At 62.3% G+C, this 12131-nt stretch overlaps 1 protein-coding gene across 14 annotated transcripts in view; it reads left to right on the plus strand.

Moving 5' to 3' along the window:
• Window positions 1-11312, plus strand: part of MCF2L (MCF.2 cell line derived transforming sequence like) — a 97548-nt gene extending 86236 nt beyond the window's left edge. For 6 of the 14 annotated variants that reach the window (XM_047756370.1, XM_047756375.1, XM_047756373.1 and 3 more), the window contains 12 exons: window positions 556-681; window positions 1759-1980; window positions 2092-2184; window positions 3014-3092; window positions 3193-3259; window positions 4054-4172; window positions 4370-4462; window positions 5432-5506; window positions 8050-8171; window positions 9364-9476; window positions 9555-9658; window positions 9794-11312. In XM_047756370.1, coding sequence (XP_047612326.1) covers window positions 556-681; window positions 1759-1980; window positions 2092-2184; window positions 3014-3092; window positions 3193-3259; window positions 4054-4172; window positions 4370-4462; window positions 5432-5506; window positions 8050-8171; window positions 9364-9476; window positions 9555-9658; window positions 9794-9879 — 1299 coding nt within the window. In that variant the 3' untranslated portion in view covers window positions 9880-11312. The remainder of the gene's footprint in view (window positions 1-555; window positions 682-1758; window positions 1981-2091; window positions 2185-3013; window positions 3093-3192; window positions 3260-4053; window positions 4173-4369; window positions 4463-5431; window positions 5507-8049; window positions 8172-9363; window positions 9477-9554; window positions 9659-9793) is intronic. The other 8 variants (XM_047756379.1, XM_047756383.1, XM_047756384.1 and 5 more) reach the window with 4 other exon arrangements.
• Window positions 11313-12131: the final 819 nt, after the last annotated feature.

Here is a 12131-nt window from a genome sequence, read left to right on the forward strand (position 1 = left end):
CCACCCCGGGGCCCTCCTGGCTGCGCCCCATCCGGTGGCGGCTACCCCCCCCCCCATCCCTGAGCCGTGGTCTCCGAGCACCTTTCTCCCATCTCCGCGAGGCCCTGGCGCTTTGCTCCCCTTTGTGGAGGGCCTATTGTGCCTGCCCACGGTCAGGGTCAGGGACACGCGGCACACGCTCCCCAGGGCCTGAGGGAGGGCATGAAGAGCTGTGACAGATGCCCGTTTGGGTCAGAGCTGGCAGGACACAGTAACGGTGGAGATGCAAGAGCCACACGGGGCTGCTCAGCCGGCCTGGCACCACAAGGGGTCCTCATTTGCCAGGCTCCAGGGACGTCCCTGATGTGCTGGGTGGGGCCCTAGGGGGTGAAGGCAGCTTTCTGGGCAGGCACCCCTCTCTCAGGAAGCTTGTGAGTGCCCGTGTGTGGTCTTGTCCCCGCTGGTGACAGCTGCACAGGGAGCCACACTCATGTCCCAAGGGAGCATGCGGGGGCGCTCCGGCTGCCACGGCGGGAGTGGTGGGGCTCAGTGTCTGGCGGCGGGACCCTCCCCCAGGAGATGCTGAAGTACAGCAAGAGCTGCGAGGGGGCCGCAGACCTGCAGGAGGCGCTCAGCTCCATCCTGGGCATCCTCAAGGCTGTGAACGACTCCATGCACCTGATCGCCATCACGGGCTATGAGGTGAGGACCAGAGGGCGGCTCCCACCCCACCCCCACCCTGCAGGAAGAGGCCCAAGAGCCTGGGGTGGGATCCAAGGGGGCCAGGGGAGGCCGGCCCATCGCCCGTGCTGGCTGTGCCCACACATCACTCAGAATCCTGTCGAAACCCAGTTCTGGGAGTTCCCGTCGTGGCTTAGTGGAAACAAACCCGACTAGGATCCCTGAGGATAGGAGTTCGATCCCTGGCCTTGCTCAGTGGGTTAAGGATCTGGTGTTGCCCTGAGCTGTGGTGTAAGTCACAGAGGTGGCTCAGATCCTGCATTGCTGCGGCTGTGGCCTAGGCCGGCAGCTGCAACTCTGATTAGACCCCTCGCCTGGGAACCTCCGTACGCTGCAGTGCAGGCCGAAAAAAAAAAGAAACGCAACGAAAACCCAGTTCTGACTCAGCGCCTGCAGCCTGCCTGGGGCTCAGCGAGCGCACAGAGAAGCAGGAGGTTGTCACCCGCGGACACATCCCCGTGCGGACCTCACTCCTGGTCTCTCCCTGATCCTTTCGCTCTGCTGCTGCCTGGGGGCGTGACAGCGACTTCTGCGCGTCCACACCAAGGCCTCCTCCCACTTCCTTTCCTCTGAGTCCACTCGGCGCTCCTCCTGTTTGTTTTTATACTGATGGCCTGGTTTGGGGAGCGGTTTTGGGTTCATGGCAAAACTGACGGGAACACCCAGGGAGCTCTCCTGCACATGCCGCCCACCCCCCACCTCCCCACGAGAGACGGGCATTTGTCACAGTCGGTGGGCCTCCACCGACCTGTCGCCTGGAGTCCACTGCGCACGCTGGGTCACTCTGTGGGACTAGGTGGGTGTGACCTGTGCCTGCCACCGTGGTGTCACACAGAGTCGTCCCCTGCCCTAAACATCCCCACAGACCCCGGGGCCCCCGACCTTTTCTGGCGCCGTAGATCTGCTTGGCCACGTGTCGGGCAGCCAGACCCCACAGGATGCAGCCCAGCCTCCCGGGCCCGGCCTCTGCCCGCTCAGCAGCCCGCGCCGAAGGCCCCTCATGTGCTTGGGGCTAACCGCGCTCACACCCTTATTTAGGGGAACCTGAGCGACTTGGGGAAGCTGCTGATGCAGGGGTCCTTCAGCGTCTGGACGGACCACAAGAGGGGCCACGCGAAGGTGAAGGACCTGGCCAGGTTCAAGCCCATGCAGCGCCACCTGTTCCTGCACGAGAAGGCCGTGATCTTCTGCAAGCGGCGGGAGGAGAACGGCGAGGGCTACGAGAAGGCCCCGTCCTACAGCTACAAGCAGTCCCTGAATGTGAGTGTGCGGCCCGGCCCAAGGAGGCCCAGCCTGTCCAGCCCTGACGCCCACCCCTGGGGCGAGGGGTGCCTCGGCTGGCGGCCCACCGTCCTCTCCCTGCTCCCCCAGATGACGGCCGTCGGCATAACGGAGAACGTGAAAGGGGATGCGAGGAAGTTCGAGATCTGGTACAACGCCAGAGAGGAGGTTTACATCGTGCAGGTAGGCCTAGCGCTCCAGGCCAGGCCGTGGGGTCCAGCCAGCCCCTTACAGAGTCCTGGTGTCTAGAATCCTCAGGACGTTTTATGCCTTGGAGGCCGGGGCTCTGCTCTTCTCGTGGGGCTGCCCTGGGCCGTCAGTAGCTGAGCTGAGCCGGGGAACAGGTGCAGGGGCACCGTTGTCTGAGCCACGCACGAGACCCGGCTCTCCTGGCGGGAAGCATATGTCCTCCTCGCCTTGCGGGGCTGGAGCTGTGAGCGCATCGTGAGCGGGCAGGTCCCTGCCCCGTGAGGCTGCGCCCGTGGTGGAGGAGCCTGGCCTGGTGGCTCTTCCCAGCTCTGACGCCCTGATGGTTTGGACCCAGGCGACCCTGGGGCACGCGGGGCCTCCACAGCCTGCACCGTGGTCACAGCATGCAGGCCGGCTCGGCCAGCGAGGGGCCACAGAGGAAAGTCAGGGGCTGCCGGGGCCTCGAGCTCATGGAGACAGGACAGCGGCCCCAGCTACGCTCGTTCACGCCTGGGATTCCAGGCTCCAGCGTCCCTGTCACCTAGGGTGACGTCAGCACGGCTCCCCAGAAAAACCATTCTTGGGGGCAGTTCCTGCTACAGGGTTTCCCGCCGAGTCAGACCTCAGAGACGCGCAAGGTGTCGGCCTGGGGGTCGGTGCACGTCCCCCGCAGGCCTGCCCGTCGCACCCTCGCCCGAGGGGGGTCCCTTCTGTCTCAGACTCGGTGCAGTCATCACCGATTCCCGAGTGTCCTTGGGCCTCTCCGGAGTGAAAGTGTCCTTAGGGACGCGGGCCCTCACTGCCCGCTTTGCTTCCGGCTCAGGCACCGACTCCTGAGGTCAAGGCAGCGTGGGTGAGCGCCATCCGGAAAGTGCTGACCAGCCAGCTGCAGGCCTGCAGAGGTGAGGGCCTGGGAATTCCTAACCCTCAGGGCAGCAGAGCATCTGGACGGCGGGTGCTCAGTTCAAGTCCCTGAGCCTCGCTGGGCCCTTGTCCCCACAGAGGCCAGCCAGCACAGAGCCCTGGAGCAGTCCCAGAGCCTACCCCTGCCCACGCCGGCCAGCACCAGGTGAGAAAGCCCGCTGGGAAGCTGCTGCGGTGGAGGGTCCCCAGTGGGACAAGCCATGCCCCTGAGTCATGTGGCCCTGTCCCGGGGTCTCCAGGTTAGCCGGGTCCCTCGAAGTCTGCCCAAAGGCCCCCGGAGCATGTTCCCTGGAATTATAGGCCGGTGGGCCAGCCCCAGCGGTCTGCGTCCAGGCCCAGGCCAGCCTCTGACGGTTACCGTCTTGGGGAGTTTCTCATTACAAGCAGCGCACAGAGCGCGGCTGTTCCAGAAGGCAGTCCAGCGCCAGCATTTCAGTGTCAGCAGCGCCCCAGGTAGACAGGACCCTGGCCAGGGGCTCCGGGCTGCACTTGGGGTCCTCGGACAGATGGACGCGGGGGCACATTTCGTGTCGGCCTCGGCCTCAGCACGCCTTTTCTGCCCTTTTTTCCCCTCTGTTATTTTATTCGGTCCCTGTGTTCTTCCTGTTTCTTATATAAGCCACTGCGACCATTCACGGAGTAGGATATGGCCTAAATAAACAAACCACAGAACAACAGCTTTTATGGAGAAAGGACGCCCTCTCCAGGGGGCCGGGGGGTGGAGACCAAACCACCTCCTACTTAAAAGCAAAGAAGGTGGGCTTGTTCTCACCAGCTCCGCTTGGCTCCATCTAGGAGCAAGCGACCTCTGCCACCGGAGACCAGCCCTGGGGCTGCCGGAGCTCGGGGAGGTCCCACGCCCTGTCTTCATCCTCGGAGAGCTTTGCAAACTAACCGGGCAGCTTTTTCCTTCTTTTTCGATGCGTCTGATGTCACCAGTCCCTCAAAAGGGAACACAAGAAACATCAAGAAGTTGGAAGAAAGAAAAACGGACCCGCTAAGCCTGGAGGGATGTGCGGGACAGATGCCGTTGCCAAGGCCCCCCGAGAAGGCCAAAGGTGGGTGTGGGGGCCGAGCCCGGGGGGCCGGGAGCTGTTCGCAGGGCCCAAGGCAGCCTTTCGGGGCTGCAAGCCTCCCTTGGGCACAGGGAAGGTCCGTGAGCGTTGGCGGGTCCCAGCCGCCTGCAGGAGCCCTGGCGCGGGCACAGCGGCCAGGGGACGCACCCTCTGCACTGTTCCTAATTTCTTCCTTGTAGATGACGCGGTCCCTAGCTCTACCTCCGAAAGCGCTGCACTTTCCAAAAAGCGCTTCGCTCTGCAGAGCTTTGCTGCCCTCAAAGGTCAGAAAGGTAAAGGCGTGCCCAGCGGGCTTCGGGCCAGCCCGGCGCCTGGGCGCCCAGCCACGCGTGCCGTGCCCATCCGAGCGGGCCGGCTGCCTCTCGGCAGGGAGCAGCGGCTCCCAGATCCCCCAGGAAGCATTTTCCACTGAATCACTCTGTTACTGAGGCTGGTGTGTCTCTCACCGGTGCGGCCAGGGCCCTGCTTTCAGGGCCTTTTCTGGGGAAGGGGGCGGCGAGCCCTTCTCCCCAGGGCCTGCCCGCAAACTCCAGCTGTCCATTGGTTTGTCGGTCCTGCTCCTCCCAGGCGCCTTCCCTGCGGGCATTACTCCCCCTGCTCGGGTGTGTGGCCTCCCCCCACTCCAGGCGGGCACAGGTGGGAACAGAGCCCCGGAGCTCTCTGAGAGCTTTGCCTCTGCTCCCAGCATGAACATGCAGGGGTACGCCCAGATAGCGCCCGGGCGAGCCCCGAAGTCTGGGCAGGTGGGTAGAGGGCTCCCCTCACCCCTGGCACAAAAAGCCCGTCTTGTCTAGGGGTCTTTTCATCAGTGAAAAAAACTGGAGGTCTTCCCCAATTTATAAAATGCTTTTAAGCTGGCCTCAAGCTACAGCAAACACACAAGCAAAAGCAGATGGACAAATCTTGGCACTTTGTCCTTTGCCGGGCTTGGATCACACGCGTCCTGTGCAGACTTCATGCAAAGCTCAGAAAACAAACCAGGAGGCTGCTTCCTAAAAAGACACCAAAGGCCTGAGTCACGCCCTCCAGTCTCTCCCCTCCTCCTCCACCCGGCCTCCCCCTGCACCTCAGGGACCCCTCGGCCAGCCCCTTTTGCTCCCAAGAAATCGCTCCTTGAGTCAGTGGAGAGCAGCCGGGCCGCTGCGTGTGTCCATCGCATGAGCCCGCCCCCCCGGCCTCGCGTGCGCCACCGCTGCCGCCTCACTCTCCGCCTTGTGTCTCTGCCTCTTCCTCCTCTGCAGCTTCTCCTCCCAGCCCTGACAAAAAAGCTAAGCGACACCAAGTAAAGAGCGACCCAACGCCTTTTGGTTTACGAGGTAGAGTGGCCCAGCTCTCTGGACGTAGCCTGACACCGTCCCCGTCGGTTTAGGGACCCTGGCCTCCCAGCTGGGAGCAAAGTCACTGTTTTGTTCAAAGCCTGACCCTCTGGCAAAAGATGCCATGGTGACATCATGCTTCTCGGTGCGCGTCCTCAGGCCAGGTCTGCCCAGGACCTGCAGAGCTGCCCATGGGCCACGAGGTACAGGCCGGCGAGCCCTGGCTGGCACTTGGGTTGAGCTGTGTGGCTGCGGGGCTCCCGTCCCAGGCCCGTCCGTCCTATGGCACCACTGTCCCCGTGCTTCTGGGTCCGACCGCGTTTCCCGGGACCCAGCTGTGCAGACAGATGGGGTCCTGGCCTCTGGCCCCTCCTCTTGGGAGAGACCCGCCCAGCGGCAGGTCTGAGGTGCACACAGAGGAGCTCGTTCCGTGAGCACCCCGAGCGTCCCAACAAGGTGAAGGTCCCCAGGGCGCAGCCGTGCCGGACCCTCTGCACCTAGAGGCCACCCGGGGCCAGTCTGCGCCCTGGGGACCGAGGCCACACCCTCCCGCTGCCCCAGCTGGAGAGCCACCACCAACAGTGCCCGCGCTCAGTCCTGCGAGGCCCCGGGTGTCCGAGAAGAGCGTCCCCCTTGACCGTCTCCTGAGGGGGGCTGGTTTGGGCCATTTTGGTTCCTGCTTATGACCCAGGGGTGCCAAGCCCCTCCCTGCTCTGCCCACTCTCCTCGCTGGAAGCCGACCCCCTCGGCTCAGCCGCTGCTTCTGCCACCTCTGAGCCCAGCTGAGTCACCTCTGCGAGCTTCCCTGCCCACCGGAGAGACTGGGCCGCTGATGGCAGTAGAGGAGTGTTAGGGCCTTGAGCCGGTGCCACCCCTCTTTTCCCTCCTCCTCCCCCTCCCCTCCTCCTCCTTCCTCCTGGCTCCCCCTGCCCCCACCCTCCCCATCAATCACTTCCGTCCATAGCAGGTGACGGTGAGCTGCAGGCCCTGGCCAGCACTCTTTAAGCGCCAAGTGCTTCCTCAAGGCTCCAGCAGCCTGTTGTTTTTCAGCGTCAATGGCAGTGACTATTTTACAGGACCTGCAGGTGTCCACGTGCACGGTCACCATGTGGCCTAAGGTCCTCAAAGCCCCCAGTATCTGCATGCATCTAGAGTGGGCGAGGGCCTCAGGGTCTTCTGGTTACTCCTGGGTCGCTGTCCTGGCAGGGACACTCAGGCGGTTACAGCAGCGTCACCCAGAGGCCAAGGGTAGACAGACCCCAGCTCAGGCACTGCTGTGCGGCTAGAAGGCCTGTTCTCTGGGCCCGCAGCTCTCATCAAGGGCTTCCGTGCGTCTGCCCGGCCATCCTCCTTCAGACTTAGGCTTCGTTTTGCTGGAAGCTCCATCTTATTGGTGCTGGACTGGAGCGGCCAGCCGTTTGTGGCCAGCTGCCCGGCACCGGGGCCCCCGGTGGCTCCCACTCGGTGTCCGTCTGAGCGTTCCGTACTGGGCAACTGCAAATGTGCCCAAATCAGGCAGGGAGGTTGGTCTGTGGCTGGAAACCCTCTGCTCCCGCTTCCTGCACAGACACGAGCAGCCCCCGCGAGGCAGGGCCAGAGGGTCTCCAGGTGTCAGGCCTGGCGTGGAGCCGGGCTGCTGAGGTCACACGTGTTTCCTTCCAGGCTCAGCGCTCTACGGCTGAGTGGGCTTCTGAGTCCCAGCTCCAACTTTGCTGGGAAGACAGAGGTGGCCCCTTTAACACAAGCTTGTCACTGCTGACCTTGGGAGCCGGCCTGTTAGACAGCTGCCCCTTCACCCTGCCAGCTGGGGTAGTGGGGACCTTCTGCTCATGTCTGTCCCCCAGTCGCACTTCCAGGAAGACGTGTGCTTCCGGCCAGAGCAGGTGTACCTGGGAACTGGGTGTGAGCATCTGGCCTGGTCCCCTGCCCTCTTGTCCAAGTGCCACTTAGCGCAGAGCAGCGGCTGGGACCCCAAACCACAGCCGTGTGGTTTCAGCCTCGCACTTCCTTTCTGGATTTGGTGTGTTGGTTAAGAATCAGGACTCCGTCCCCTCCCATTCCCCCAGCACACGCCCATTCTCCCCCAAATGGGAAATGCAGTGGCTACTGTGGGGACACAGGACAGTAGGAAACGCTGGTGACGGGAGTTGTGAATTGTACGAACCCCAGGGCAGCATCTCCCCTTTGCTGGCCCAGCGGAGGTGGATGTAGGTGTTGCCTCTGGGGCCAGGTGGCCGGTGTTGGCATCTCAGCCTCGCCCTGTGGCCCTTAGCGCCAGGGCCACCCCCGTATCAGGCTGGAGCGCTCTCAGCAGGCCCAGCGTCACGTGAGGAGCTGGTCTGGCCAGCTGATGGGCATTGACTGGAAACACCTCCCCCAGCCCCTGGACAGTCTGCCTGGTGGCAGCAGACATCTGCAGGTGTCCTGCCTGTCTCTGTGCGCCACTGGGAAGGGCAGGCTCCCCCAGGCGGCACATTGTGGGCCACCCTTGACGTTGAGGCTCAGCCTTGAGGAGGTCCTCACCAGAGCCCGTCCCTCTCTAGGTTGGAGCAAAACACCTCACCCCTCAGAGGGCCCTGAGGACAACGACGGCTGGTCCAGCGCCGAGGATCCAATTAACTCCTCAGACGCAGAAGAAGAGGGCGGAGTGGGCCCCCAGAAGCTGGTAACCTTGGCTCCCGCCAGCCTCGGGTCACCAGCACTGCTGGTTGGGGGTGGGGTTCCAACAGCTGCACCTCTGGGTCCTGGGGCTCCCGGGGCCAAGGAAGGGACCCTCAGGGGCCAGGTGTGTCCGCAGCTGGTAGGTCACCGTCAGGCCGCCTCACCGCAGGAACAGCGCGCACCTCCACGCTTCAGATAAGCTTTCTTAAAAGTGGTGTGTGCACCTTGGGGTAGCTTTTCAAGAGAATCGCCCCGTCTGGGGTATGGCTTTGCCTTCTAAACAAGTCCCGTTGAGCGTGAGCAGCTGAGCCAAACCATTTACGTCGTAAGTCATCAGCGTCAGCGTCGTACTGACAGCTGTTTGCTACCCTGTTCACACCTGGCTCACTGCAGCAAAGAAAGCACCCAGAGTGGGAGGGGCAGACACGGGTAACCGAGGAAAGAGGAAAGGGAGCCTCAAGTGCCAGGCGGCCTTTCCCCAGGAGGCCCGAGGGTGAGAAGAGCTGGCCAGGGTATTGGGGCACCAGGGGGAGACCTGGGCCGGCGAGCAGGGAGGCTGGACAGACCCCGGTGGGTTCGCACTGTGCTCTCGGTGTGGCCGGGAGTTGCTGCTCAGGGCCAGTCAGGGCCAGGGCGGGGCGTCCAGAGAGGGTGCGGCTGCTCCCATGAGGATGACGAACACTGGCCTGGCAGCCCCTGGTGCCCCGAGAGGCTGGAGCCTCCAGACTCCAGCAGAACAGCCACCCAGCTCAGGGTTCACGCTGTGCAGCAGCTTCACGCACAGGTGTGCTGAGCACCTGCTGTGCGAGGTGCTGAAGGCAACAGGGCACCAGATGGACCAGAATCTCCCCTCTCATAGGGCAAAAGACTAGGGAAAGGCAGAGAAAGTTGGCCGAGGGCAGGGGGCCATCCAGGAGGAGGGAACAGCAGGTGAAAAGGCTCTGGGGTCAGAGGAGCTGGGTGTGGTGAGCCCTGGGTGCAGCCGAGGGCCCCGTGCAGGCTGGTCAGGTTCTTAGTGGTCGCCAGGTGAGACCTGGCATCTTCCAGGACTAGGCGACCCTCTCCGTTTCTGGCCATAGTCACACCGGAAGCTCCTGGAATGGTAGGGTTCTCATCTTTCCCATGTAGCATGTGGACACTGGATGCTGGGCCCACGGAGGGGCTGTGTGCTATGTGCCCTGCTGTCCCCTCCCCAGGTCTCTGGGAAGTACACGGTGGCGGGATTGGAGGAGAAGGGGTCTCTGGACGCGCTGGCCCTGAGAAGCGGGGATGAGGTGGAGCTGGTGCAGGAGGGTGACGAGGGCCTCTGGTAAGACCGCCCGCACAACCCCACAACCCGAGGGGAGCCCCGCGCGCTGGCTCCGCACCCTGACCACGCCCCTTGCAGGTATGTGAGGAACCTGAGCTCCGGTGGCGAGGGCTGGGTGCCCGAGCAGGTCCTGTCCTCGCTTCTCGGCCAACGCAGCTCAGCCGGGTGCCTGAGCAGCCCAGGTAAGGTCCCCTGAGCAGCCCGGGTGAGGCCCCTGAGCCGCCCAGGTGAGGCCCCCAGAGCAGCCCAGGTAAGACCTGCGCCCGCCCGGGGCGGAGGTCGGGGCTCACCGCAGCCGCTCACCTGCTTCTCCGCAGAGTCCAGCGCCGGGTCCGCCCTGCTGAGCGCCTCGTCCAGCTGCAGCGAGAGCTGCCCGGCCCCCCTCGCGGACCTGCAGGCGTAGCCCCGCGGCCACAGCGCCGCGGCCCCGGGCGCCCGGAGCGCTCCTTCGCTCGGGCCGGCTGCGCGCGGCGAGGGGGCGGTGCCGGGGGCGGCACCCGGGGAGAGGAGGAGCCGCGTCCCGCCCCGCCCACGGGACCGCCCACGGGACTCGGCTGCCGCGGGGGCCCCAGACCCGAGGAGGAGTCAGGCCTGCGGCCTCTGCACCAGGACGCTGCCACCCCGGCTTCGTCGGGGAAGCGGGGAAGCGGGACCGCGTCCGCCCCCTCTGGCCCCGCCCGGCCGCCGCTGCGCTTTGGTTTCTGACATCCCGGTCTGGTGCTTTCTGCAGGAACACGCGTTCTGTGGAACCGCTTCCGAAAGAAGTGACCGATTCACTGACCCCACAGCTCGGGGCGGAGGTCGAGTTTGTCTCCTACAGATTTTTTTAAAAGCAGGGATTAATCCTATGGCCATCTTTTGTGGTACTTTGGCCTCTAACCTTTACCAAGAATCACTGTGTTTACATGAAATGACAATTTGATACTGTATTTGATACACACCTATTTTTTGTTACCGGGGTTTACATTGCGCTGGATGACCTGGGGCGCTCTCCCAGGCCCACCTGGTCACGGGTGAGCGAAAGTCCGTCCCTGGACAGAATCAGGCAGCATTTCTACAAACACAGGCCGTCAGAAACCAAGGAAATTCCTCCACCTGTGTAGGTTAATTTTCAAGAGAAAATTTAAACTATAATTTAAAATCTTAAGCTTCTTTTCTACAGCAAAAAAAAATGGGGGACTCTTGTTTTTTTATCACACTTCACCGAGTGAGGGTATTTTTATTGTTTCTACGGACTATGTAAAGATACAGCTTTTGTGGGTGTCATCGGAACCATGCAGTCACTGGAGCCGGGGGAGAACCTGCGCTCCCAGCGCCCCTCCCTTCCCAGCCCGCGTCTCAGAACTACCCTGTTCCAGCTGCGGGAGCTGCCTGAGCACAGGAGCAGTTTGCCTTCACATCCAGGCAGAACTGGAAAGGAAAGTCTTCCGTTTACTCTCGTGTTTCGGAAGCAAACTCTGTTCTTCAGCAGCGCTTCTCTCCGTCGGCGGGGCAGGTGTTTCCCTGCGTGTGTATATATGTTCGTGTGTGTACATAGGCACCTCCCTGCCGGGTCTATTTATAGCCTCCATGCTGCTGGCAGTGTGTCACTTTACAGCCCTCCCTGCGCCCACCGCACAGGCTCCCAGCCGAGAGCAGGGCCAGGCCTCTCCAGAGTGTGTTTTCAAGGGCGTACAAGCGCCGCAGCTTCTCTTCCGGTGAATAAGTTATTTGGGAAATGGTGTGTCACCTCGTTTACTCAATACATTCGTTGTTCAGACGCCCCCTGCCAGCCCAACCCGGGATTGTCCGTCATTTCTCTGATAGCTTCCTCATAAAGGCACTTTAAACCTCGTGTTTCAGTCCCTGTTTCTTTTCTTTTCTTTTTTTGGCCCCTTAACTGTTGACTAAGTAGAATTTAAAAATCGGAGTTCTTATTGAAGTGTGGCTGGCGTTAGAATAAACAGCAGCAGCCCCCGCCGTCTGCCTGCAGCTGTGACGGCGCAGGAGCCCTGGGCCTGCCGTTCCCGGCCGGCCGCTGTTTGGTTCTGCTCGTCTGCGCCCATGTTAGAACCAGGCGGGCAGTGAATGTGGCCTGGCGTATGTTCTGTACTCTCATCTCGTCTGAAAATGATGAGGATGAAGTAACAGGCTTACGTATCTCCCCCGTGTAAAGGTAGCCACAGAAATGGGACGCCACATGCTGGTCAGAGCAGTAGTGCAGGTGGGACCGTCTCACCGGAAGAGCTGGAGAAGAAAGGCGGGCGGACGGGGAGAGGGGGAACCACAAGGAACGGGAAGCACAGAATCCGGTGCAAGAGGCATCGTTCCTCATGCATGACAGACGTAATGATGTTAAACCGACCGACAGCCAACGAGTGAGGCTGCAATCGTGGCTGAAAGGCACCGCGAAGTAAGATCATCCGAAAGTTAGAAGGAAAGACACGGGACAGTCCCTCTGTGGCACAACGGGATGGGCGGTGTCCCTGGAGCTCTGGGATGCAGGTTTGATTCCCCGGCCTGGCGCAGTGGGTTAAGGACCTGGCGTTGCCACAGCGGCCTCGTTGGTTGTAGCTGCCACTAGGATCTGATCCCTGGCCTGGCACTCCATGTGCTTCGGGGCAGCTAAACAAGAAAGAAAAGGGAAAAAAAAAAAGGGAAAGAAAGGGGATGTAA

Source organism: Phacochoerus africanus, chromosome 13 (assembly GCF_016906955.1).
Source record: "Phacochoerus africanus isolate WHEZ1 chromosome 13, ROS_Pafr_v1, whole genome shotgun sequence".
Classification (NCBI taxonomy): Eukaryota; Metazoa; Chordata; class Mammalia; order Artiodactyla; family Suidae; genus Phacochoerus; species Phacochoerus africanus.